This window comes from Puma concolor, chromosome B4, assembly GCF_028749965.1.
Source record: "Puma concolor isolate L17-30 chromosome B4, mPumCon1.1.hap2, whole genome shotgun sequence".
NCBI lineage: Eukaryota > Metazoa > Chordata > Mammalia > Carnivora > Felidae > Puma > Puma concolor.
In genome coordinates this window covers 47377716-47404970 of record NC_141673.1, presented here as the reverse complement: position 1 = coordinate 47404970, position 27255 = coordinate 47377716, and the positions used below count along the sequence as shown (strand labels likewise).

The 27255-nt window shown below is 43.5% G+C and overlaps 1 protein-coding gene across 4 annotated transcripts in view; it reads right to left on the bottom strand.

The window, feature by feature from the left end:
• PTPRB (protein tyrosine phosphatase receptor type B) overlaps window positions 1–27255 on the bottom strand; it is a 115782-nt gene that overhangs the window by 15090 nt on the left and 73437 nt on the right. For all 4 annotated transcript variants that reach the window (XM_025926649.2, XM_086712817.1, XM_086712819.1 and 1 more), the window contains 13 exons: window positions 24608–24871; window positions 22721–22984; window positions 21693–21974; window positions 16682–16960; window positions 16008–16157; window positions 13390–13633; window positions 7324–7430; window positions 3294–3393; window positions 2414–2497; window positions 2294–2311; window positions 2091–2172; window positions 1385–1475; window positions 623–699 (listed from right to left, as the gene is read on the bottom strand). In XM_025926649.2, coding sequence (XP_025782434.2) covers window positions 623–699; window positions 1385–1475; window positions 2091–2172; window positions 2294–2311; window positions 2414–2497; window positions 3294–3393; window positions 7324–7430; window positions 13390–13633; window positions 16008–16157; window positions 16682–16960; window positions 21693–21974; window positions 22721–22984; window positions 24608–24871 — 2042 coding nt within the window. The remainder of the gene's footprint in view (window positions 1–622; window positions 700–1384; window positions 1476–2090; window positions 2173–2293; window positions 2312–2413; window positions 2498–3293; window positions 3394–7323; window positions 7431–13389; window positions 13634–16007; window positions 16158–16681; window positions 16961–21692; window positions 21975–22720; window positions 22985–24607; window positions 24872–27255) is intronic.

Below are 27255 nucleotides of genomic sequence, written 5' to 3'. Positions count from 1 at the left end.
GTCTGACTTATAGTTACTACTTAACTGCATAGTGTTTATTGAGTGAATGAATAATTATTTGAGGTAAATATTATTTTCCTCATTTTTTGGGAAAGAAAATGAGGCCCCAAGAGGTGACATAACTTGCCCGAGGTCACAGAGTCAGCAAGGGGCAGAGATGAAATTCAAATGTGAAACTATCTAACCTTAAAGTCTTTTCCACTGTAGTGTGCTGTGGGAAGTTGGCAAGATGCTAGTCAGAATTTGAGCCCAATAGTTTGACACAACTTTTGAGTTCTGTCTTTGGTTTTCAAAAATCCAAATAACATTGAGTCAGCTCCCCTAGCTGGGCAGCCTGAGCCATGGAGCTTCCTTAGGGAGCTCTAATCTTTGCTGAGAGCTGCAGAGAGAAGACTAGCCTTGACAATGCCTCCTGAGCTCATTATCATCTTGTGTGACTATAGCCATTGTGAAAAATGGGCCCTAGCAGTGATGGAATTGCACCCCCTGTGTTTTATGGCAATCAGACCTATGTGCTTCCAGACCTGGGAACAGTGTGGGAGCATGTGGGAGGAAAGGTGTCTGCAATGTAGCCACCCATCAAAGCTTCATCCCAGGCACTATGGCTTAATGGTTCACTTACAGGGATGTAGCTGGCATTGATGTAGTCTGAGCACGGGTCATCATCTACATTGGACAGCTTCACTCGAGAGGCATCATCTGGAAGGAAGTTGATTGAGAGTCACTGGATCTTAGGATGATTTTTTCTACTGTTTGATGGAAGGCTTGGTATTTGATATGCATTAGCTCTGACCCCCAAAACACCCAGAGGGAGGTATTCTCATCTCCATTTGCAGATGAGGGTCAGACAGGGTGACTGATTTGCCAAGTTGCTCAGGCGGCCCATAAACACACAAAGAAGCCAAATGCTCTTTGAGGCCCCCTCTGCTCTTTCCTTCATAACACTATACCTTTCCCCGATGGAGTGGCTGGCTCCCTTTCACAGCCGGAATAAATACAATCCAGAACAACTATTTTCTACTGCCTCACCTGCTAGGGTCAGGATAATAAAAAATATATAATAACTCCTAACTTAGGACTTGAAGGAAACCCACACTGGCCTTTGCTGTTAACCCCATTACTGCTCCCAGGCTTCCAAGGAGGTGCAGTAGGACCACGTGGTGACATGTCAACAGCATGAGAGGTGTCATAGCGGGTTGCAAGCTGGTTGTTACCCACTGAAGGGAAGTGCAATAACATACAAGTCATTCCTTTTTAAAGGCATTCAGAGCCTCAGATCTTCCATATTCAGCTATACCATATTTCTTTAGCCCCATTTTATTCCTAGAAAAGAGAAGAAATGGCTAGAGGAAGACAGCTTGACACATTTCAACACAAAACTCACAGGGCAATATATTGTTGTATCGATTTTTCCCTCTGTTCTCCGGCAAGAGTGCAATGTCACATGATTGGTTTCGACCCACGTCTTTCAAGTCCTATTAGGTCAAAAAGAAGTTTGCAGGTGGAGAATATGAAATAAGAGAAGGCAAATCATACAGTCCTCAAGATACATAATGATCTAACAACATGTCCCAGTAGTTGCTGTTTACGGAATGGCTCTGATCCCCACAGCAGAGGAGCTGTTCTCACCTCCACTCTACAGATGAGGCTCAGACTGGATAACTAACCTGCCCCAGGCCACACACGTGGCAAAGCTGGGAACTGAATCCACAGCCTGGGCACTTTTCACCAAACCACATCGTCTCCCAGTCCAGCAAAATGCCAGGTTAAATAATAGACAGAATTAGGTTTACATCTGAGATTTGTTAATTCTTTCTTAACGTCTTGTCCAAGTAGCACTTTGCTTGCTGTGCTGTTCTGGAGATGAGACTGGCCTCTGGGACCCAGTGGTGCATCAGCAGGGAATGGATTCGGGCATAAAAGAGCGGTCAGCTGAGATCCTACGGGTCAGCTCCCGAGCCCTATCAGCCTGTGACTCCACGGGAGACTCCACGTGGAGGGGAGGAGGGAAGGGAAAAGGAAAGGAGGGAGGCTGGAAGGGAAATTCTAAGGACTGGGATTGCTAAAGCATCACGGAGCCCAAGTTGTACCTCGTATTCCTTGGATAGAAGGTAGTTGGAATCAGCTTGCAGCTTCATGAAGTGCCCTTCGAACTGATTTATTATTATTGGGCTATAGTTAAAAATAGAAAAAAGAAAAAGAAAATTACTGACGTAAAGGGAAACTGCCATACCCAATCTGGGTTGTATTTCAAAAGCAGATAATATAGTAATTAATGAGTTCTCTCTCTTACCAAGACGTTTTCCGGTTACTGTGAGGGACGCCAAAAGAAGAAAGACCTCGTTAGCAAATCTCACATAAAACAATCAACTCATCTTTCAATACATTATGTGAAGGAAAATGTGGCGCTCACCCTTTCTGGCCCAGGTTCAAGTGGACAGATAATGGTCGATCCCGGCGAATGCTCAGGCGGGCAGAGGGCCTTTCTCGACCAAGGCTGAAACATAAGGGAGAGGGTTTATATTCTGATTATGAAACTTGATTCAAACAAAATTTTCCATTTATGGTGAGGCTGTGCATGTCTGTGCAAATATGGATTTTTCAGTATTCATGTAGATTTACACTCAGCCAACGTCTCTTTGAGGGGAGGAAGAACATAAAGAAGAAATAGATTTTTCCCACTCAGAAACGGATCTCTGCAATAGCTGAAGATTTGTCTTCTGGTTTTTGGCTACAGGTCATAATCACTTCCCACACTCTCAATAAAACTTTCCTTAAAAAAAAAAAACCCCAGTAAACCTTAGATGCAAGACATGACTGCAAGAGGGAAGACAATGTGCCAAATAAAACAAATTCCCTAAGAGGAGGGGGTGTGGCTTTGGGGCCACCTGCTATTTGGTTCTTTTTGGTCCCTTCTTAAATTAGCATGGCAAATATGACCACGACGTGGTGATGTCAACCATACTTTTCAGCATATTTCAGAAAAGCACTTGGGTGGGCAATTCACAGACATCTCTATCTTCAGGAGCAAAAGGAGTTATTTCACATTCAAATGAAGAAGCTACAGATGGCCCCTCAGTCATTTGGCTGGGGCAAAATTCATCAATGGTCCTGGAGGGGCTGAATAAAACGAGTCATTGTTGGAGGGTTTGACTTGTTTTTCTCCAGAAACAAAGATGATTTAGCCTGGAGAAAGGAAATTCTTTTCCCTTCTTACTTCTCAGGCTAACGGGCATTTTCAAAGGCACCTTTAAAGTTGGGAGCCCAATCACCATAGGAATCTTTGTACTCACCTAGCTTTCTGTCTGCAGATGAATAAGGCAACAATGGCCACCAGCATGCCAATTAAGAACAGACCGGCACTCACACCTTCAATAACTCCAAATAAAGGCTCTACAATAATCCAGAAGGAAATAACAAACCCAGGTAGGAAAATTAGTGCTAAAGAACCAGGAAGCCAGCTACTGAAATCCTGTCTCCCTAGGGACATTATTACGGAAGAATTCAAACGATGGCCACACTGGAGTATTTACTAGATCACGGAGGAGTGTGCAGCCGGGAAGGTGAAACACTGGCTCCTACACTGGAATGGCAGGTCAGTCCTTACATGTTTGAAGTTCACGGTGTTCAGCTTATAAAGGAATTTTGGACTCATTTGTGCTTGTTATGGAAAGGCCAGCAGTTTGCCACCAAGATAAAAGTGTTATTTCAGGGGCACCTGGGTGGCTCGGTCAGTGAAGCGTCCAACTCTTGACTTCAGCTCAGGTCACCATCTCACAGTGCATGGGTTCGAGTCCTGCGTCAGGCTCTGCGCTGGCATGAGGAGCCTGCTTGGGATTCTCTCCCTCCCCCTCTCTCTCTCTCTGCCCTTCCTGTGCACTCTTCTCTCTCAAAAATAAACTTTAAAATAAAACAAATTTAAAAAATAAAAGTTTAAAAATCCTATTTCATTCATATGAAACAAGTAATGAGTAGCACTGGGGACTTTTGCAAATCCAGTGAATTCCTGAGAGCTATTTTAATGAAATCTTATTTTTATTATCTGGTATAATACTACCTCTGGGAGTTTATGAATAGGTAAGAGCAGACTATTTTTAAAACAGCTTTATTGAAAGACAATTCACATACTATGCAACTCACCAATTTATTTAAAAAAATTTTTTCAATGTTTATTTTATCTTTGAGACAGAGAGACAGAGCATGATTGGGGGAGGGGCAGAGAGAGAGGGAAACACAGAATCTGAAGCAGGCTCCAGGCTCTGAACTGTCAGCACAGAGCCCGACGTGGGGCTCGAACTCATCAACCGCGAGATCACGACCTGACCCAAAGTCAGACTCTCAACCGACTGAGCCACCCAGGCGCCCCGCAATTCACCAATTTAAATTGTGTAATTCAATGCTTTTTGGTACAGTCATGGAGTCTGACAAACATCCATCACCACATTCAATTTTCTAACATTTTTGTCACCCCTCAAAAGAAACCCCATACCTCTTAGCAGTCACTCTCCATCCTTCCCCAGCTCCTGGCAACCAAAACTCTACTTGTCATCGTGGATTTGCCTATTCTGGACATTTCGTATAAATTGAAACATAAATAGGTGGTCTTTTGTCATTGGTTTCTTTTACTCAGCATAATGTTTTCAAAGTTCATCCATGTTGTAGCATGGGGTCAGTATTTTGTTCCTTTTCATAGGTGGATAATATTGCATGGAATATATAACATATTGTTTAGCCATTCATCCACTGATGGACACTTGGGTTACCACTATTTGGGGGTTATTATAAATAATGCTGCTACAAACATCCGTGTACAAGTTTTTGTGTGTGCGTATGCTTTCATTTCTCTTGGGTACATAATTAGGAGTGGAGTTGCTGGTTTGGGTAGATGGTAACTCTAGGTTTAACATTTTGAGGAACTGCAGAAATGTTTTCCAGAGCAGCCAAACCATTTTATATTCTCACGAGCAATGTAGGAGGGTTCCAATTTCTCCATATCCTCGCTAACACTTGTCAGTGTCTTTTGATCACAGCCATTGCAGGGGGTGTGAAGTGATGTCTTACTGTGGTTTCGATTGGCATTTCCCCTAATGACTAATGATGCTGAGCATCTGGTCATGTTCTTATTGGCCATTTGTGTATCTTCTCTGGAGAAACATCTATTCATATCTTTTGCTATGTGACTTTTTAAAAAAATGTTTATTTATTTGGTGGGGGGAGCGAGTGGGGGGGAGGGAGGGAGGGAGAGAGAGCGAGAGAGTGAGAGAGAGAGACAGAGAGAGAGACAGAGAGTCCCAAGCAGGCTTCACACTGTCAGTGCAGAGCCTGACACAGGGCTTGATCTCATGAACTGTGAGATCATGACCTGAGATGAAATCAAGAGTTGGATGCTTAACCGACTGAACCACCAAGCACCCCTGTTGTTTGACTTGTAAGGTAACAGTTCTTCACATATGTTGGACATGTGACCCTTATCAGATATTAATTTGCAAATAATTTCTCCCATTCTGTGGGCTGTTTTTTCACTTGCTTCATGGTCCTGTTTGAAGCACAAAAGTTTTCAATTTTGACCAAGTCCTATTTATCTTTTTTTTTTTTTCCTTCTGTTGCTTGTGCTATCACTATCAGACCTAGGAAATCATTTCTTAATCCTAGGTCACAGATTCTTACTCCTGTGTTTTCTTTCAAAAGTTGCATTGTTTCAGCTCTTATATTTAGGTCTATGGAGCAGCCTGTTTTTGAACTTGCACTTGAAGCCCTTGGATTTTGTTTGTTCAATGTTGCTATTCGAGATGTATTAAATCAACACAATCTTTTAATGTGGTTAATATTCTTTTCTTGGATATATGTTGACTATCTTCCTTTGCTGGACTACATACAATTTTTGCTGTTTTCAAATAGGAAAGAATTGTGTTTACGATGCCCCTACTTAACTTTCAATTACAAGCAAACACATCTAAGTCCTCTTAACTGTGTTCTGATCCCTTTTTGGTTTGAAAAGTGGGAGATTATCCCTATATTTGGCATAAATAGACGGGAGTGTTTGTGAGGCTGAGTCATCTTTTGTCATGCAGCATGAGAGACTGTTTTAGCTATGAAGAAGAACTTCCTGAGACCAAGCATTGTGGAACACTGGCTACAGGGAAACGCTGGGACAGAAGACCGTATCAGGGAACAAGGTGCTGAAAAATGAGGCTGTTTGCAGCATGATGGGAATATTCTGAGGCAATGCAGGGCAGAGGTTAAGGACTCCAGCAGAAAATGCCAGAATTCCACTTCTACTATCCTGGGCAAGTTACTTAAACCTCTTGGTGTCACAGGTCTTCACCTTTGAAATAGAGATGATAACAGTATCTACCACAAAAGGCTAGAGTAAAGATTGGATAAACTATTTCATGTACCAAGGTGATAGTAAATATTAGCTGCTATTATTATTCAGGCTTTCCCTCTAGAACACTAGGGAAGTTTCTTTCATAAATTTATGTAGTCTTTTTTAAGTTAACATTTTTTTATGGTGTAAAAGTAACATAAGCAAAGAGGGAAAAAAATCATCTTATAATCCCACTACTTTGAGATATTCATTGTTAATACTTTAAGAACAATTTTTTTAATGTTTATTTTTGAGAGGAAGGGGGAAGGGGAGGGAGAGGGGCAGAGAGAGAAGGAGACACAGAATCCAAAGCAGACTGTAGGCTTTGAGCTTGTCAGCACAGAGCCCGACAAGGGGCTCAAACCCATAAACTGCGAGATCATGACCTGAGCCTAAGTCGGACGCTTAACCAACTGAACCACCCAGGAGCCTCAATATACTTTTTTTTTTTTTTTTTTTACGTAAACGCTATGCCCAACGTGGGGCTTGAACTCACGACCCCAAGATTAAGTCGCATGTTCTACTGACTGAGCCAGCCAGGCACCCCTCATTGTTAATACTTTGGTGGTTTTCCTTCTAGTCTTTTTTTTTTTCTATGCATTTCTATGTTTCTGCATACATACATTCTCACCTATGAGCAAAAGCCTTTTGTACTTATATTTTGGCCTGTGCAAGTTCTTAATTTGAATGTTTTTCACTCATATTTTTAAAAACTTCATTTTTAATTAAAGAAATCTGATACTTCTACTTTCTTTTCAAGATTAATGCGCATTCAGTCCATTCCCCTTTAGAAGTACGAGCAATTTCTCTAATCCACATCATGCATGATCACATAGAGATTAAATTCCAAGTGAAAGCACATGTTCCCCTGTTAGCCAAGTCACCAGACTTAGGGGCTCTTATAAGTGACACAACAGTTGGTAGACGATATGGGTAGATGAAGAGGTTAGCCTTACCTGACTCGGTGGTGATAGGCAAAGAGAAAAATGTGTCTGAGTAGAGGGGCTTTGTGAACTCCTTCAGGTCCTCATCAAACAGCTGTGTAAAAGCCCGAATGCTGATTCTGAAAGGGAAACCGATTTATTTGAGTACAAATTAGTGTCTGTCCACAGTAAAGCTGACTAGAAAATGTGCTCAAGGAGAAACAAGGTGGGCCCCTGGTCAATATGTGTCCAAGGTAGGATATGAAATATGGAATCAGATAGAGCTGGGTTCATTCATGCATTTATTCGTTTATTCGTCAAATGTTTACTGAGCCTCTACTATGTGCCAGTTCCTGTTCTAGGATCTGGGGATACTGCCAGGGACACAACAAAGACCGTACCATCCAGAGGCTACACACTCTAGTGTTAGAAGTCAGATAACATATATACAAATTCAATATGCTGGATGGTGATATGTACCATGAAAAAGAAAAGAGGAGAGTAAGGGAGAAAGACAGCTATGGGGATGGGTATATGGACCTGCTCTATTCAGCACGTCAGTGAAGGGCTCTTGGATAAGAGGACATGTGCACAGAAATCAGAGGAGAGTCAGGGAGGCAGCCATGCCTGTGTTGCGGCAGAGGGAGCCACAGTGGGGAAGGCACTGAGAAGAAAGACCAGATGGGACCCAGCCTAAAGAGGAGAAGGGAGGAATTCAGGATGGGCCTACGATTGGAGCTCAGTCATTTGAGAGAATAATGGCATCACTGATGGGAACGGGCATCTCAACTGGGGAAAGAAGAAGAGCTTTGCTCGGGCTGTGTTGGATTTACAGTGACAGTGAGGTTGATCTCGAAGTCTCCAGCTGACATTTGGAGTTATTCCAGCCGCCTGGACAGGAGAGCTGCCGAGGTGGCTGTCCACATGTCCATGTGGGACAGTCCCTGAGATTAGCTGGCCCTGAATTCAATAAGCAGCTACTAAAAGATGAAGTTGTAACCTCAGCCTGGATGAAGTCTCTTGTCCCCACCAAAAAACCTTGGTCTCATATTCTCTGGGTAAGCCAGGCCAGTCTGGATGGCCACACTCAGTTTCTGGGGACGTACCTTACTTAGAAAGGGTTTGAGATCATTTGAAGTGATTAAACAGGACAATGAGCAAAAAGACTTTGTGGGACATGTTGTTTGATTTCAGATTTAAGGGAATCTTACCTAGAAGAGGAAACAGACCATCGTTATTTTTCCTCTAGGAAGGCAGAATGAAGCCCAATAGGCTGAAGTCACAGGGAGGTGTAGTTTGGGAATATAAAGTCACTTTGTAACACCTACAGTATGAGCTGCTGCACAGGTAGTGAGCTCTCAGTCATTGAGGGCATTTAAGCAGAGGCTGGAGGAGAACCCGCTCTCAGAGAAGCAATAGGAGAGCATCCCTGCACTAAATTAAAAAGACTGCCTCAGGCCGGCTATTGAGGTCTTTCTCTTTCAAACTGTAGATTGGCTGAGACTATGAGGCTTGATTATATGGGAAAACTTTCCTAGTGTTGATTTAAATCCTACGAAAGTGAATGGAAGTATCTTTTTTCCTTTAAAATAAATCTAGATTTGTTTCACCCAAATGTTCTGGGCAAATTGTTCTGCCCTCTGCCCTTCCTTCTAACTCATGCCCAAGTCCAAATGCAATCTTATAAAACGAACAAGATGATATTGATCAACCACATATTATAATTTCCACCTCTAAAAGCTGCTTTCCAGCCGAAAGTTGTACTTCCAGGAATAACAGACTGTTGATGGAAGCATTGTGAGATGTCCCTCACGGGTAACAAGCAGTCAGCTTGTGTTAAGTGGGAAGGTGAGGAGTTGGTGTGTGTTGCTAATGCATTGTACTTTTGGAAAACGAAATGAGTCTCTCCGGTGAAAAGAGATTCTTCTATTTGTATAGTGATTTATAAGTGAAGAAGAATTTTCACAGACATGGTTCTACCTGATCATTTCCAACTTCTCCAATATAACAAGGAAGCTTATTATTATAATACGTCAGAGATTTGGAACCTGAAGTTTGGAGAGATTCTGTGTCTTGCTCCAGATCACAAAGAACAGCAGTGAAAGAAAACCAGACCCTGTGTTTTCTGAATCTTAGTCCAGATTTCTTTCTCTTATTTTCTCTTGGCTTCATTTCAGTTTGACAGCAATGACTTCTGTTGGAGGGATGGTAAAAAGGGCCCAGGCTAGGAAGCAGAGGTTCTGAGGTCTAGCTATCACTCTGTTGCTGATTAGATGAATGGCCCCTAAAGTTTTTTATGCCTTGGTTTCCTTCTTTGTAAATTAAAAGCATTGAGTGGGACAACCTTGACATGTTCTATTCTGAAATGCTAGCTGCAAAATGCAAAATACAATGTGGACGTAGATGAATAAGAACCTCTAGGAACCCAGATAGGAGACAATGACCTAGTACAGGATTGCCTTCAATTCAATGGGTCAGTAGGAGCTCTGCTCTTAAACTCTTTCCAAAAATGACAGCACCACCACATTAGCATTTAGCACCCATCTGGATCCTACCTTCCTGGTCTTGTCTTCCCTGCTACCCCTTTCCATGCTCTTCCCCCAATTTGAAACTGAACTATTTGCTCTTCTCTAAACAATCTGTGTATTTCTTTCTCTGCACTTTGACTCCCACTCTTCCCTCCACGTTGAATCTCCTTCTGTCCCTATCTCCATATTTTCAAATCCTTCTCTACTTGTTAATGCTAAGCTAAAATGTTACCTCCTTCAAGAAGCCTTTTGAACCTTTACAGCGTTTATTTACTCTCTTATGTCCTTCAACATTTCTGCTTATATTTTACAGACCTCTTCTGCATATATATGTATATATATATATACACATATATACACATATGTGTATATATATATATATATATATATATATATATATATATTCAGTGTATACATATATATTATTATTTTAATTAACAGATATATGATAGTAATTACTTCAACTTTATATGTGTCCACAATCAGAAATCTATAGCACAAAGTTAGAGATCATGTGTTTCAATTTCCTTCATTTGGGGAAAATGAGGTCAAGAGAAGCTGACTACCTGATCGTGGCCACAATGCTATTCCATTTAGAATGGAAACAAAGCCTGGGGAGCCTTGATGGCTGAGTCAGTTAAGCGTCCAACTTAGGCTCAAGTCATGATCTCACAGTTCGTGAGTTCGAGCCCCATGTCGGGCTCTGTGCTGATGGCTCAGAGCCTGGAGCTTGCTTCAGATTCTGTCTCCCTCTCTCTCTCTTGTGCTGGTGCTCTCAAAATGAATAAACAAACATTAAAAAAATACTCTAGAATAGAAACAAAGCCAGATCAGCACTTTATTAACTTCCAAAATGCCTCCCACCCATCATGATCTGCCCTTTCTCTTCCAATATGGAATGGAGTTAATTATACATCCAGTAATAGGAACCCAGTAGCAAATGGGAAACATTACATTCGTTGACATAATAAACTTGCAAAGCAGCTAAACCTAGCATTTCCCATTTCGTCTCAATCCTCTTCCCCTCACCACCCTCCCCCCACCCCCGTTCTCTCTCATCTCTGGAAAAAAGATGCCTGACAGCTTTGAGGGTCACTATGGTGACCATCATCTTGAGACAGGTAGAATTCTGACTGTATTAAGCTAGGGGTCAGCAGCCATCACACAGGATACCACGTAGTGTGTGGTTCCCCCACATACTTTGAAAGGCTGTGCCTCCTCTTATCAAGCATTATCTGCCTGGCATGCTTTTCACAGGACTGAACCAAATGTGGGGAAATATAGGGAAGCTGTGTTCTAGAAAACATGTAAGTATGGCATGAGTTGATCAAGCTATAATAAGAAATGTGTAAGTATTGATAGAGCAACTTGGGTCATTCCCTTATTTGTTCACAAACATTTAATGAGTGCCTCTTTGGGGCCAGGTATTTGTCATATTGTTTTGTCTCTATTAGACTACAAGCTCTCGTAGTCTAGTGAAAAGGGTAAGTAACCAAACAAAGGGCTGAAAAGTCCTGGTAAGTGAGGATTAGAGTGATGAAGGGTCTGGGTGCTGTGGAAATGGGAGCTAGGGCCAACTGCCCAGTGTGGGTTGACAGGTTGATTGGGGTAATTTGAGGGCTGAGCTGGTTTCTGAAGTGTATGAAGGGATGCACCAGCCAGTCAAGGGAGGGGAGGGCATCCCAAATAGAGTGAAAAGAATGTGTGAGGGCTCAGAGGTGTAAGAGACGCATGTCACTGTCAAAGGAACTCCAAGTAAGGGTTAACAAAAGGCAGGGTGTACTTGTGACAGATGGTAGGAGGCAAAGCAAGAGAGAGAAGGTGAGGGCTTTATGAGCCCTCTTTGGAATCTTCATTTACTCCTAGAAGTGACTGGGGACCACTGGAAGACCTTAATCGAGAAGGGACATGACCAGGTTTGATGGATCATCTACATTCCTCCTCAGGACAGCCCTGTGTTGTTATGCAGATGAAAGAAATGAGGATTTGGGAATTGAAATGCCATTTCCAAGGTTACACAGCTAAGTGGCAGCGCGTGAACTCAGTACAGGCTCTCCCAGGCCCTCAGCAGCCGTTACGAATGGGAAGGAGTGTGGTGGAGAGTGGTAGGCTCTGGGACAGACATGAGCCATCTAGAGCTTCTCATTGTCCCTCTCTTAACTGTAGTAATGACTCAGTCATCTTCTCTCCTTCTCTTTCAGAAAGCAAACAAACAAAAAACAGCCTCCACTTTCCAACTCACAAATCGAATAGAGCCACTGGGAGACTTTTGTTCAAATCTCCTTGAGTCCATGTGACCGAGGAGATGAGGCATCTCTTGATTCTTACAGGAACTAAAGGATTCCAGGGCTCTGATCTCCCTCACATTTCTCCTTTGTTCTGTCTGAGATCTCACCTTCTTCAGGTAGGCTCATATGGTCTCTTCTGGAATAGAAGACCATATGAGCCCACCTCACTAGTAAGATCGTATGAGTTTACTCTGAAGATGCCAACCTGGGCTAGGGTGGAAATCGCATTTTTATGGTGAGTCCTGGGCAGAGGGAGTTACACAGAGTTCCTGCCCAAGGTGAGTTTTCTAGTTTAGGAAAACTGTTGGCCTTCCTGTGTTGATTCTAGGGAGGGGCTGAGAAAGTTCTCAGGTGTGATGTCGTGTCATTGTCTCCTTCTGGAGAATGTAGGAAAGTCTCTGCTGGGACTCAGGGATGCTACTCAAAATATGTAAGAGTCAGTCAGACCTGGACACTGACCAACCCGCCATAGAGAACCTGACTGGCTGCCATACTGGCTGGATGTCAGCTCTGCCAACACCTAAGAGAGACAGCACATTCTCTGCAGAAGTACTGCTCTCGGATGCTTGTAGCTTCTATCCAAGATGGCAGCCAAGGTTCCCTTTTTCTTGAGGACTCTGGCTTGGGATGCTGTGTACTTCTGCTCACACTTGCTTTCGGGGAGCACAGTGTAGACCAAGGGCACTGCCAATTCCTATGACTGGAAGGGCCTGTTGGCTGCCATAGTGCTTCCTAGGGCCAAAGCAAACAGCTGCTCCTTTTCATCTGTCATCCTAACAGGAGGAAAGGGTACTCCCATTCATTAAGGGGCCTTCGACTTCAAGAATTCTGTCTGGACCAAAGAGCACCTTTATCTTTTTATGCCTTAGAAGGTAAATAAATATGTGTAATTACAGCCCTCACTAGAAGTAGAAGATGAAACTTCATATTTCTTGGGTCTCCCTACACTCAATTTTTCTGTTTGGACATCTTTGCAGTCATTAAAATAGTAAATAAGTTGTTTTATTTGTACTAAAGAAGTTAGGAGAAAAAACAATCTATTAAGAACCTTCAATTCTTCATATAATGAATTAGAGCTTTTGCAGAGTGCCGAAGGCTGGCCTTCTTTACACATTACCTGTGAACGGGGGCAGGAATTCAACTTTTATAAATGACCCAGTAACATGTGGAACACTGTTGTAGTGCTGGTTATTCATCTACGGGAGCTCAAGTGCATCAGATGCCCAGACTGCTAAGGACCCAGTAGTGCAGCATGTCCCTTCTTGCAAAACAATACATCTAACCTGTAGGCAGTGCGCGGCTTCAGTGGTCCGTCACAAAATTTTTGCTGATTGGGATCGCATTTTCCACCCAGGCTCTCCATCTCTGCTCCAAGCTTAATGTTAAAACTCTTGGAGTTGCTGTCGGGACTTTCGGCACATTTGCTGGCAAAGTAATCGGTCTGATACATTCGGATGGAGGCATTGTGCCTGTATTCTAGGTAGGAGGGCAGAGGGTGCTGTTGTTCTGGCTTCAGCTCATCACTGCCTGGAGGGAGAGAACCCACAGTGAAGCACTGGCTTTCTCGTGACTTCAGTGATTCCTAACTAGGTTTCTACGTCTGCCTCCTCTCACCCACCATCACCGGTCATCTCCAAAGTGCAGACTCTTTGATCTTGAAGGAGGCTGCGCAATCCTCCTAACGAAGTTAATTTTAATTCACTTCCCCTAGAATGAAAATTAAAGTGTGCGGATACTAAATTTTATACACACGCGTACGTATATTTATGCACACACCCTGTCATTTTTCTAGGAAATAGAATGTGTGTATTTGAGAGGTGAACTCACTGCATCTGATAATAATGTGTTCCAGAACTCCAGAAAGCTGGACACTCCCCACTGTGAGTCAGCCCACTAGACAAGCTCTCTACCTTGCCAATGACCATTGTAGCTGAGCTAATAAGGAAATCCCTATGACCTAGGAAATAGGGAAGAGATAAGAGAAATCGAGTTCAAGTCCAGAGCAGTCACCCAAAGGCACACTCCACGGGCCACACCCTGTCAGATAATTGCTCCGTGTACAGCTCTCTGTTATCTTGAGTACAGTTTAATCCTGGCTCGAATTTGGCCCCTCGTGCGGAACGCTTCCCAGAACTCTCCTCTGTCCACCCAGCCTGCTGTGTGTTTTGGCACTGCAAACTCGTTTTTGTGTTGGCTGGAGGAAAGCATAATTAGGAAGATAAATATTATAGAGATAGGATACCATTTACGATGCGTCGCAAGGAGCGGTATTGTGGGGGTTCACCACATCCCGGACTCTTGTTTAGTAAAATTTGCTCAAAATGAGTGGGTCTTGGAAATATTATCTTGTTGGCAGTAACTGAAAGGAATGCCGGGGCGCCTGGGTGGCTCAATCAGCTAAGTGTCCGACTTCGGCTCAGGTCATGGTCTCCTGGTTCATGAGTTTGAGGCCCATGTCGGGCTCTGTGCTGACATCTTGGAGCCTGGAGCGGGCTTCAATTCTGTGTCTCCCTTTCTCTCTGCGCCCCTGCCCTGCTCATGCTCTGTCCCTCTCTGCCTCTCAAGAATTAATAAATGTTAAAAAAAAAAATTAAAAAAGAAAAAAGAAAAGGAATGTTGCCTTTAAGATGAACATATATGCTATGAATGACATTTACATGAGATGGACTGTTATCTTAGATCACCAGGGACACACAGCCCAGCTCCATGGACATCAATAATCAAAACTCACATGGCCGGAGAACACAAGGCTGCCTTCTGGGGTATGGCCTCTTTTTGGTCACTGCCTTACATTCATGTAGTAAAGCAAACATCACCTTCACTACATCTTCATTAAATCTAAAAATCTCTCCACAGTTTGCTGATTTATCTCCAACTATGAGATGTAAGGAAATCTGGGATGCACCACTGGCCGTTGAAATTATTTAATTAGTTACGCACAACCAACTTTAGTACAATTAAATTACATGTCAAAGCACATAGACTGTTAGACACCCGGTGAGCTAAAGCACTATTTAGCCTAGGAGCTGCTCCAGCACTTGTCAGCTTTAAAGTTTCTCATCGTCCACAAATGTGTTGAAATAGAGATGCTTAAGAAACTCATGTGCAACCCTTTAAACAATTCTGAAAAAACAGAAGACGTGTAAAAGATACCACGCCACTCCAGACACAAACGTCTGTTTTGGAGAAATAGTGCACAAGCCCTCGGTGGCAAATACGACACTCCTGTAGGTGGTTTGACAAATGCTGACATGATAAACTCTAAAAATCGTACTTGAGGCCCTATGGAACGTTGTCGTAACTATTAGCCTGTAGAAATTAGGTAGACTTTGAATGCCTTCATAGACTAGAAAATGGACTCTACTGCTGGCAATTCAGTAGAGAAAGGAAGGATGCTTTTCATGATCATCTGTTCCCTCTTTTCGGCTCTTGAATATTTCTTTGTGAATTGGTGAGTGGTTTGGAAGGGTGCGGTTCCTTGAGGTATTTGCGATTGGGGCGGGGAGGGCATTGAAGCATATTGCCGCTTAATGGCCGAACAAAACAAGTAGTGAACAGCATTGAATGAGTGTGAAGAAGGCTGTGTAGGTCAGTCCGTGCAATGCACTTCCAGCAGTGCCTGGCACATAGGAAAGGCTCCATAAATGATAGTTACTTGTACTTACTGCTGTGGTTGCTATGATTATCATTCACCCTTTTAATAAATAAACCCAGTGAATAATAGGCTTTATTGTTGAAAGTTTTTGTTACATCTCCCAGCATCCAGCAGAGAGGGGACAGAATTATATAAAGATTTAAGTTTTCCACTCTTCCAAACGTGTCACAGAAAGAGCCTCCACGGTGACCTTTGAGAAAGCAGTCCCCGTGTCCTACTGCTAGCAGATAATCCGTGATCACTTACCATCAGCCTCTCTCACTACCACTGTGAAGTATTTCACAGCTCCATTGGTGTCGCTGAACCAGCTGCAGTTGAAAGTGAAGTTGATGGAAGATTTGCTAATTAGCACATCCTTTTTATTCACACGGATATGTGGAGGTGGAGGAGGGGGCCCTGAAAAAGGATGGAGAAGGAACCCAGGGGAGTCACAACTCTGCTTTTCCATATAACAGCAATCAGTGAACCGAAGGTCTCCACGCACCGACCTCAGTGTGTGCGCGTGCGCGTGTGTATGTCTGTGTGGAAAGCTTGTGATCCAGAAAACCTCCTCCTCTCCTAGAGGAAAGCAGGCAGAGGAAGTGATGTGCCAGTGGCACGTTAAACCTAATGAAAGAGGCAGCACCTCAGCAGGATTTCCTGAAGTCATAGCACCAAACTGCTTAAAAGCTCCATTATAGCTCTAACTCTATCAGGCAAAGTGACGTATTTAAAGGCTAACTCATTCAAGTACCTTAAGATCATTTAACTTGTTTGCTGCCAGACACAGAGAAATGTTTCCATTCCCTGGAGGCTTCTAGGTTCTCTTTTCCAAGCGACAAGGCCTGCTCATGTGGAAGCGACCTGCATGCAAGTGAGTGGCAGTGATGGGTGCGGTACAGCAAGGTGTTCACTCAGCGCACGCGTCTAGAAACACTTACGGTCTATCATTGTGATAGTGCTGTCTTCAACCACCTCGCTGGTCATGCCAGCCGACTGCACCTTGATGGACACCAGGTACCTCTTATGGGGCACCAGCATCATGATGTTGAGCAGAGATTTTTCTTTCTCCAGCTTTCTGGAAAATTCAACTTCTTGAGTGTCCATTTTCCGACATTCAATGCTATACCCATCAAAGTCAGAATCAGGAGGGATCCAAGAACAGGCAATGGCCGTGGAGTTCTGAGGCCTGCAGTGCAGGTTTTGTATCTTATCTGGCTCTAAAGGAGAGAAAGGAGGAGACACTTCTTACAACTCTGTGAGACATATTTTTTTTCTTCCAGCTCCTCTGGGCCCTACTTGCTCTGAGGTCTAAATAAATAATTCTCAAAATTTACTTGGATTGTTTTTCAAGAAAAAAAATTATTATGGATCTCCCAAGGAATTTCACACTCTGCGAAACATTAAAAATTAAAACGCTGTCCCTTTAGAAAATCACCAGGTGCCAAAGTGATCAGAAACACAAATACACAACTAAGTTCAGCGGGGGCACTAAAATTAAGGGGCGGAGTCAGATCAAAGGTGGGGCTGAATAGCCAAAAGATTAAAAATGCAGCTCGGCCTGCCAGAATTCAAATTCTATTTATCAGCTGTGACTTCTTAGGCAAGTTACGTAAGGTGTCTGTGCCCCATTTGTAAAGTGGGGAGACGAAGAGTACCTCGATCCTGTGATCACCGTGATGGTTCACGGAGTAGAACCAGGCACAGCCACCTAGAAAATGGTGGTTGGCATAGTAATCGCTCAGTAAATACTAGCTGTTACAAGAAAATTAAGAAACGGCATTGCTTACTTGTTAACCCCCTAGGCCCTGGCTCTGTCCCCCTCTTCCACTTTTGCCTTTCCTGCTCACACACATGCTCCAGGCACCAAAACTGCTTCTGGCTCCCCATGTACACCACGCTCCTCCACCTGCTATGCTTATGGCCATTCATTTTCTTCTGCCCAACAGAGTGCCGGACCCAGTAGGGACCCAGTGAATGGCAGCTGATCTCATTAGTTGTTGTGAATGACACTACAAGGAGTAAGACATACAGTCGGACAGAAAGGCACTTATGTGACCTGACCGTGCACGTTAATAACCAAACTCTATAGGCTTTCCCAACCAGCTGCATGCCTACATCTCTAATTACATCCTAGGAAGCTACACTGTACGATTTGGATAAGTAGTTTTTGTATTTTAATATTAGCAGCTGAGCCATTTAAAAAAGAAAAGGCTGGGGGCGCCTGGGTGGCTCAGTCGGTTAGGCATCCAGCTTCGGCTCAGGTCATGATCTCGAGGTCCATGAGTTCAAGCCCCTTGTCGGGCTCCGTGCTGACAGCTCAGAGCCTGGAGCCTGTTTCAGATTCTGTGTCTCCCTCTCTCTCTGACCCTTCCCCGTTCATGCTCTGTCTCTCCTTGTCTCAAAAATAAACGTTAAAAAAAAATTTTTTTTAATAAAAAATAAAAAAAATTAAAAAAAGAAAAAAGAAAAGGCCGGTGTGTCTGGGTGGCTCAGTTGGTTAAGCGTCCAACTTTGGCTCAAGTCATGATCTCAGGTTCGTGAGTCTGAGCCCCACATCGGGCTCTGTGCTGACAGCTCAGAGTCTGGAGCCTGCTTCAGATTCTGTGTCTCCCTCTCTCTGCCCCTCCCCCGCTTATGCTCTGTCTCTGTCTCTGTCTCTCTCAAAAATAAATAAACATTAAAAAATATATTAAAAAAAAAAGGTCTCAGTTCCCCGATATGTTAAATCAGAGGGTCGCTGGTCCTGTGCTTTAAGTGTGCCTTGGTGGTCAGGGGTGCTCTGCTGGGGTGACCTCCCTAAGACTTTCCTTACCTTGCCCCTTGTCCCCAGGAATTTCTGAGGAAATTCTTGAAAATCTAGGTCTAGACCACCCTATTTCATTCCAGGAGTCAAAAGTCTTGACAAAATTAATTTGAAAAAGCCTGCCCGTTGTTTTATTGATCCCAGCAGAAAATACAGTAACAATTTTCAGACAGCACTAATCAGTGGTATCAAAGCATCAAAAAGACTCACAAGAGCACTGCATGATGAGGGGAGGAATTGAAAAAATAAGGCTAAAGACGCTTATGTTTGACCTTTAGGACACCAAATAGAAAAAAAAAAAAAAAACCTCTTCCATTTCATTGTTGGATTTTTATAGTCCCTGTTGTAAATGTAATCCTTTTCTCTTTTCTCCACCTGCCCTTCCTCCCCAAATTAAAATTGTACGTTGGTTCATACACCCTGTAGGTAGGACTGGCTACGTAACTTTCAAGGTCCAGTGCCAAGTGCAAACGCAATGCCCCATGTTCAAAATATTATTAAGATTTCAAGATGGTGACAACAGAAAATGAGACCAAGCATAGGGTCCCTCCAGACGCAGGCCCTGTGTGCCTGCACAGCAGAAAGCTCTAAGCCCTGCTTGCAGAACAGATCACAGATGAGCGACTAGGAACTCTGTGTAGACCTAGTAATCAATCCCTCACAGAGAAGCACCTGTTGCTCTGATTTGGTATTCAACCCACCTTCTCCTGACACCTCCTCCTTCGTTATAGGACTCTGTCCTTAACAATCGTGACTTTGAAATACTCAGTATCTTTGTGCCACTGAATGAATTTCTATTACATATCAAGGTCTAAAATATCAGCTAAGTCATAACAGTTCAGATAAGAATGATTTAGAAAAAAAATCAATCTGAAGATTTTTCAGGATACAGGAATTGGCCTTTGAGGCAAGCAATAATTGTGTCTTTTAAAAATGTTTCTATTTATTCTTGACAGAGAGAGAGTGAGAGAGGAGCTCAGACAGAGGGGGACAGAAGATACAAAACGGGCTCTGTGCTGACAGCAGACAGCCCGATGTGGGGCTTGAACTCAAGAACCGAGAGATGATGACCTGAGCCAAAGATGGAAGTTTAACTGACTGAGCCACCCAGGTGCCTCAGTAATTGTGTCTTTTCAAACATTAACTGCTTCTTAATCTTTTGAACTCCTTCAGACTAATCACAGCTGGAAATCAAGACATCTTCTCTGTTCAGCCTTAGAGAAAGTCTTTAAAAATATCCTGCCTGATCCCTAATTCTAATGTGCTCAAAGAATAATATAGAAATTTGCTTCAACCTCTTTCCTCAGTTCCTTCTCCCTCCTCCTTTCTGCCCCTAAATCCCACATGCCTTCTAAGGCCTCAGGTCACTAAGGTCCCTATTCACTAAGAAATTAGTACCTGCTATGGGCAAGGTGCTCTTCTAGAGACTGTGAACAGTTCAGAAGTGAATAAGGCATTAGCCCTGACCTCTAGGAAGGTAGAGCAGTACAAAACAGCCATAATATGAGATGGCAAGGAGAATGTACCAGAAGAAATGGAGAAAGAAGGCGGTGGGTGGAGCACCAGACAACTTCTCGGAGTCGGTGGTGGGCAGGAGTTGGCAAAGGCTTTCCGGCAGAGAGGACAGACACCTCGCTGAGAATTGGGGTGTTTCAGGCGGAGAAATGCATGAACCCAGGCACCCCGAGGGGGAAGGTGGAAGATCAGGGCTTGCAGATTGTTCATCGTGGCTGGAGCAGATGTGTGAGAAACGGAGTAGTGGAATGATTCCACGTGGGAATGATCAACTTCTCTGTTGCTTAACCCTCTATTATGATGGGTTTTCTGTTACAACCAAACCCAGTCCTAACTAATGCAATCCTTAAAGTTCTATCATAAAACACATAAAACACAGCACTGAGTCCCTCTTCTCGCCAGCGGCTCTCCTTGTAGGCATGCTCCATTTCGTAAATGCCTCTCTTAAATTCCAGCACCCAGGACAGAATACAGTATTCCAGAAGCCATTTAATCCGTCCAGCCTCTACTGAGTTCTTACCTGAGCACCTGTTTTGGTTATACAGCCCACGGTAAGCCACTGAAAACCCATCCTGAGCTTGCTGTAAATTAAAACTCTTAAGTTCTTTTTCACAAATTTCTCTTGACATCCAACTATTTAATCCCAAACTGCTCTTTGGATACACTATGGAGTACAAGTTATAATTATTATAAGATTAATGTTTGTTGAATAGATGAAACAACTACTTAAGTTTATAATTTTCAACTATTTATTTTATAAGTAACCACCATCTGATCTGGTTGTAGAAATGACATATATAGGTATTATTGAAAAATAAATATGTGGATTGAGGTTTCTATACTGAAAACCTTTTCTTTCTTTCTTTCTCAAAGAAAACGTTTGTTCTTTGAGATTTGCTGTACCTATTACAAAGTGCCTTTGGGAAGAAACTGATATATATTTCATTGCCAAAGTATTTTTATCTTTAGGATTGACAGCAATATGTCCTAGCTGACCCCTCTGTTTCTAGTTTGCCCCTTTCAATCCATTGTCTACACTGTACCCAGAGTGACTTCTTATAGTGCAAATTTGATTATGAGATCTTGGCTGCAAATCCCTTGGTGGCTCCAACTGATTGAGGAGAAAGTTGAAATCACTGCTGTGGTTCACAAGACATTTTATGACCTGATTCTCTTAATCCTCACCTTTTATGCTCTGGCCAACTAAACTCTTCTGTTCCTCTCTCCTGCCTGGTCTTGGAATATTTTATTCTGTCTATCTAGAATATTCTCCACTTCGTTCCCCATATCCACCTGGTGAGTTGTTTAGGCTTTGATTTGGAAGTTTCTTCTTCCAGGAAGCTCTCTTGTATTGGCTCAGATGCCCCTACCATGGGTTTCTACAGAGCCAAATACTTACTTCGTCACACTTCCCACTCAAGCTCCATGAGGGCAGAGACAACCTCTTTATTGTCCATTGTTGTTAATGTTGAAGGAATGAAGACGTCTATACAGACTTATGCCTGAATTCAAATCTAACCAACCCCAAGTAAAAATGTGGATTTAAACCAAGCCTCGCTGGAGTAAGAAGTCGCAACACATACTTCCCCCTCACTCCATCTGAGAACCAAGAGTAGTAAAACATGTCATACTTGTCCTCACGGATCCAGATACTGGTTTGCTATAGGTTTTCCAGGAATCACCGCTGATAGTCTTGACACTAAACTGATAGGATCTCCCTGGACGAAGACCATACACAATGCGTCCTTCCGATTTTCTATTGCTGTAGGGGTTGAAGACCGTGATGGCATCTCTGGGGAACCACTGTAGCTCAAAGTCATCGTAGTCTGTCCAGTCTGGTGGCCCCTTCCAGGTGATGGCCAAGGATGTGTTTGTAACATCAGCAAATGAGATAAGACTGGGAGGACTCGGGGCTGCATGTAGGAGAACATGAAAAAAATCACATAAACATGTCTATGCCATAGCATAGACGAGAGCTGGGTGACATCAGATGTACCTTAAGGTGCTTTGTAGGAAGCAATAATATGAAAATATAATAATGGAAGCTTCTAGCTATAGTGTTTACTATGTGTCAGTTGCAGTCCTCAAGTGTTTTACACACATTTTCTTTAATTTTCCTAAGGAGAGATTCCTTACCAAGGTGCTGTGGAGCATGGGTGCGCCCTGAATGGGTTACAAGTGTGCCAAGGTATTGGTTCCATTAGATTTTGAGGTGTGAGGGCTACAATCCACAATTATGCCCAATTGCAGATAGCTCTGTTCATTGATCCCAGGGTGGTGTACAGATTAATGTTATCTGTGTATGCCCGGGAGATAAAAGATTTAGGAAGCATTGCCAATAGCAATGCAATGATGACGTATGTGATTATCCCCATTTTACAGATAAGAAGACTGAGACTTCGAGATGTTCAATGACCTTCCCAGCTTCACATAGGTAAGTGGCAGAGCTAAGTTAAGGACCTAGATCCTTTTCCTAGATCTTGTAGGAACAGTGGTTAAGGTCTGCTTCCTTTATCCATTGTAGCATAGTGCCTTCCCAAGAGCTAGCACGAGGCACTCCATTATTGATTTTCTTTCTTCTTATTAAAACCATAACTCAAATGTGTCTTTAGAAGCTACTTCCAACCAATAGTTGGCCTTTGGCAACAGAGCTCCTTACCTGTTCTGCTCTCCCCCATGAGCTTGTTCCTGAGGTCCCCGCTGTGAGTTACCACACACAGCGTGTACTTCCTTCCAGGAATGAGGCCGTGGAAACGCCACTCTGTCAGGTTCTTGTCTTTCCAGTTTTCCTTCTTCGTGCCATTGGGGTTGTACAGAATTAGCTCATAAAAATCGAAGTCCCCAGAGGCTGGACTCCAGCTGAACCAGAGACTGTCTGTCATGTTCCGATTGGATCCCCGGAGGTTACTCACAGAAGCTGGGACTTAAACACAGCGAAAACCTTTACTAAGGACAGAGGAGTTACAAGCAAAGGCACTTGGCCTACAGGTGAGAATACGAGCTATGTTGGGCATATGGGTGAGTGGTACCCATTGCAGAGTCAGATCTTGCCTGCATTTCAGGGCACTTACGTAGAGGGGCATGTGGTCTAGAGATGTGGTACAAATGAAAATAAAAACAAACCAGCACAGGTGGTGGCTTCCATATGCTCACCACACGTAGCCTGATAAACGTCTGAAATGAAATCTTCAGAAATGATTAATTAAAACTCGTCAAACAGTTCATAACTTATCTTATGAACGGCCTTGAATATATTCACAAAAGGTGCCAGCCCTTTCCAGCCCATCACACCCAGGCCCCTTATCCCATAACATCCTCCCCTGGGTCTCTCTGCTTCCTCTCCGCTCTCTTGTAGGTTCTCAGTTCCCTCATTCGTTTTCCTACCCAAATCTATATTGGTAGATCCTCACTTGGGAAAAGGGTGTTAACAGTCACGTCTACCACTATGTAACTTAGTCACACTGGCACCTGTCCCGTGGGTATTTAAGCTTCGTTATTCTCTGGGAGTGAAGACTGCTGTCTCTTGATGGAGGAACTTTAGACATTAATGAGCACATAAGGGAAGATGCGCAGAGGGCAGATTGTCCTAGAAACGGTAACATCGAGGCAATTCTAGTCAGGGTCTAGGTGTATCCATATCTGTTGCTCATTTCATTCCCTTCCAAAAACATGCTGAGAACTTCTGTTGGGTGCCTGGGATACACTTCCCTCACCTACAAGGCTCACCTGAAATGCTTTCTCTGTCTAAAGTCGTTTCTTGTCCTGCCAAGTCACTCTGTCACAACATACTGTTTATTTCCTTCACAGACTTCAAGGCATTCCCAAGTCATGTCCCTTAAAAATCTGCTGTCTGGCCCTGCTCCCTCTCTGCCAATGAGAGCTCTGTAGTCAGGGGCCTCATCTGTGCTGTTCACAGTTAGATTCCAGCAGTGAGCCCCGTGCCCGGCATACAAAGCACTCAAAAACTATTGTCAGATGAGAAAAAAAAAAAAAACAAAAAAACTGAACGGGAAAATAAAATAATGGCCTCAAATTATGGAAAACGAGTGGATTCAGTTTCTTATTTGCAGCCCAGAGAGATGTCTCTTTCTCTCCTTTTCCTGCAATGCTTTGTGTGCATTTCATCCAGTGCCGTGTTTCTGTCTCACAGTGGACATTGCTTGGTCCTTTTTGTAGCTGGCCCTTCTCCGGACCTGCCCTCCACTCTACGCGTGTCCTGTAGAAAGCTGAAGGGCACAGCTTGAATCAAACCACAGTGGGTTACAACCCTCTTGTGGCAGTTTGGTGGCAAACAGAGAAGCCAGAATCATTTTTCCACCAAGCCCTATGAGGTCAACGAGGGGTGGCAACAGAGCAGAAGCCAGTGCAAAGGCAATTCTGATATGTAATCAAATGCCTGATTTCGGATAAAAAAGCCTGAAGGTCACAAAGTTCATATAAAGCTAGACCACGGCTGGAAGAGGGAACTAAGGACAAAACAAGGAAAAGCCAGTGAATACTGAGACAATTTCCCCACAATACATTCCTGCTTGGGTCCGGGCCTTACCTGTTCTACCGAATATGAAAGACTCATTAGACAGCTCCCCACTGTGAGTTACTATCACCATTTTGTACATTCGGCCTTGCAGCAGGTTCTGGAAAGAGATACTCTGGATTCGTGGGTTGACTTGAGCTCTCTCCTGAAGCGTTCCATCTGGGTTATACAGAAAGATGTTGTACCCGTTGAGTTCCCCTTCTGAGGTGGTCCAGCTTAAGGTCAGGTGTCTGGTGGAGTTCTCTACGATCCTCAGATTGGTGACAGCTGCTGGGACTGGAAAAGTTGAGCGAGAGGGTGAGACCGAGTTTTAGTACCCCCTTGACACAGCCCAGGCCTGACGCCCAGGTGGATACACTCCACAGCAGCTTAAAACACATGGTCTTGGCCTTCAGAAAATATTGACTTCATGGGGACCCCAAAACTAAGAAGACTGAATTTTGTGCATTACTGATGTTGAAACTGTCAATTAAAACAACAACAACAACAACAACAACGACAAAACAAAAGCACGAGAGAACAAAGAAAAACCAGTAACTGGGAAATTATCTACAAATATGTTTTTTGGATATAAAATAAATGTTAATCTGACCTGTGTGACTAAATGTTTTTCTTTCTTTCTTTTTAAATTTTATTTGAGAGAGAGAGAGAGAAAGAGAGAGAGAGAGAGCATGAATAGGAGAGAGGGGCAGAAAGAGAGAGGGAGAGATAATCTACGTGGGGCTCAATCCTACAATCCTGGGATCATGACCTGAGCTGAAACTAAGAGTAGAATGCCCAACTGAGCCATCCGGGTGCCCCAAGGCTAAATGTTTTTCTAATAATAAGAGCTAGATAAGAAATAAAAAACTATCTCTGAATGCCATTTGAAAGCTAAGGAATGGCAAACAGAAGTAAGGGCAGCGGGAAGGGAAGAGAAGTGGGAAAGAAAGAGAAAAGCAGACAGAAGGAGAAGATTTGAGTCGGGGATATGGGAAAGAGATGCAAGAGGAAAAGCCAAAACCATTAAACAAATAGTAATGGGGCACCTGGATGGCTCAGTTATTAAGCATCCGGCTTAGGTCATGACCTCACGGTTCATGGGATCGAGTCCCGCACGGGGCTCTGCACTGGCAGGCTCTCTCTCTCTCTCAAAATAAAAAAATAAACTTGAAAAAGCAGTCTTAAAAATTATTTACATTGGGATTTTACGACCCTTTCGGTCTTCAGTGGTACCTGTTGGCAAAATGATCAAGAGCCACCAGAAATGACCTGCTTCCAAACTGTTCGCACAGGTGCTGCCTAATTCCACGGATGCCAGTGGAAACAGGACACCTGCCTCAGTCTCTTCTGGGTTCTTCTCCCTCCAGTCTAAACACTTCCTCTTTTATTTTCTCCCTCTCCCTGTGCCAGATCCCTGAAAGTTGATGTTTCCCATCATTCCATCCTCTGTCCCCTTCCTACTCCATAACACTGGCTAAACAACCAACCTCATTCACTTCATGGATTGCTATGACTAAATGTTTACGTCCCCTCCACCTCAAATTCTTATGTTGGAACCTAACCGCCAAAGTGATGGTACCAGGGGCTGCAGTTATTGGGAGGTGATTAGGTCATGAGAGTGGAGTCCTCATGAATGGGATCAGTGCCCTTATAAAAGAGACCCCAGAGAGCTCTCTCATCCTTCTATCGTGAGGACACAACAAGAAAATGCCATCTATGAACCAGAAAATGGGACCCTACCACACATCAAATCTGCGGGTGCCTTGATCTTGGACTTCCAGCCTTGAGAATTGTGAGAAATACATGTTTGTGGTTTAAGCCACCCAATTTGTGGTATTTTTGTTATAGCAGTCTGAACAGACTAAGGCATGTATTTAATTAGAATTTTTGTCCAAATATTTATCTCCAGCTCACTTTTCTGAGCTTGGGCCATATTTTCTATTACCGATGATCATCTCTCACTGCAAGCCATTCAGACATTTCAAACTCAGTACAAAACTGAATCCTGTCTCTTTCTCCTTGACACTGCTCCCCCGTTCCTCTTATCTCAATTAATGGCATCATCTTCTTCCAGATACCCCCGGTAGAAATTCTGGAATTTTCTGTTCCTCCTCCTGTACTCTACTCAGACACCAAGTGGCCATCTTATCTAATTAAGAAGTTATTTCTTGACTGTATCTACTTTTCTTCACCAGGGCCCCTGTGTTAGTTCAGCTTTTGACCCTTATCATTTCTATAACTGCAGTCATCTTATGACCCCAGTTACCTTTCGGCCACATCACCCCACTTTGTTCTCACTCACTCCGCTCCAACTATTCTGGCCTCTTTACTGGTCCAACAGGCCAGACACACTCCTGCTTCAGGATCTTTGCCTTAGCTCTTTGCTCTGCTTAGGGATATTCTTCCCCCAAACGCCTGCATAACCCTTTTTCTCATTTCTTTCAGACTTTTATTCAAATATCACCTTCTCAACAAAACCTGTGAGGGCTGTGCTATCTAAAATTGTAAGCCTCGGGGCACCTGGGTGGCTCAGTTGGTTAAGCGTCAGACTTCGGCTCAGGTCATGATCTCAGGGTTTGTGGGTTCGAGCCCTACGTCAGGCTCTGTGCTGACAGCTCACAGCCTGGAGCCTGCTTTGGATTCTGTGTCTCCCTCCCTCTCTCTCTGCCTCTCCCCTG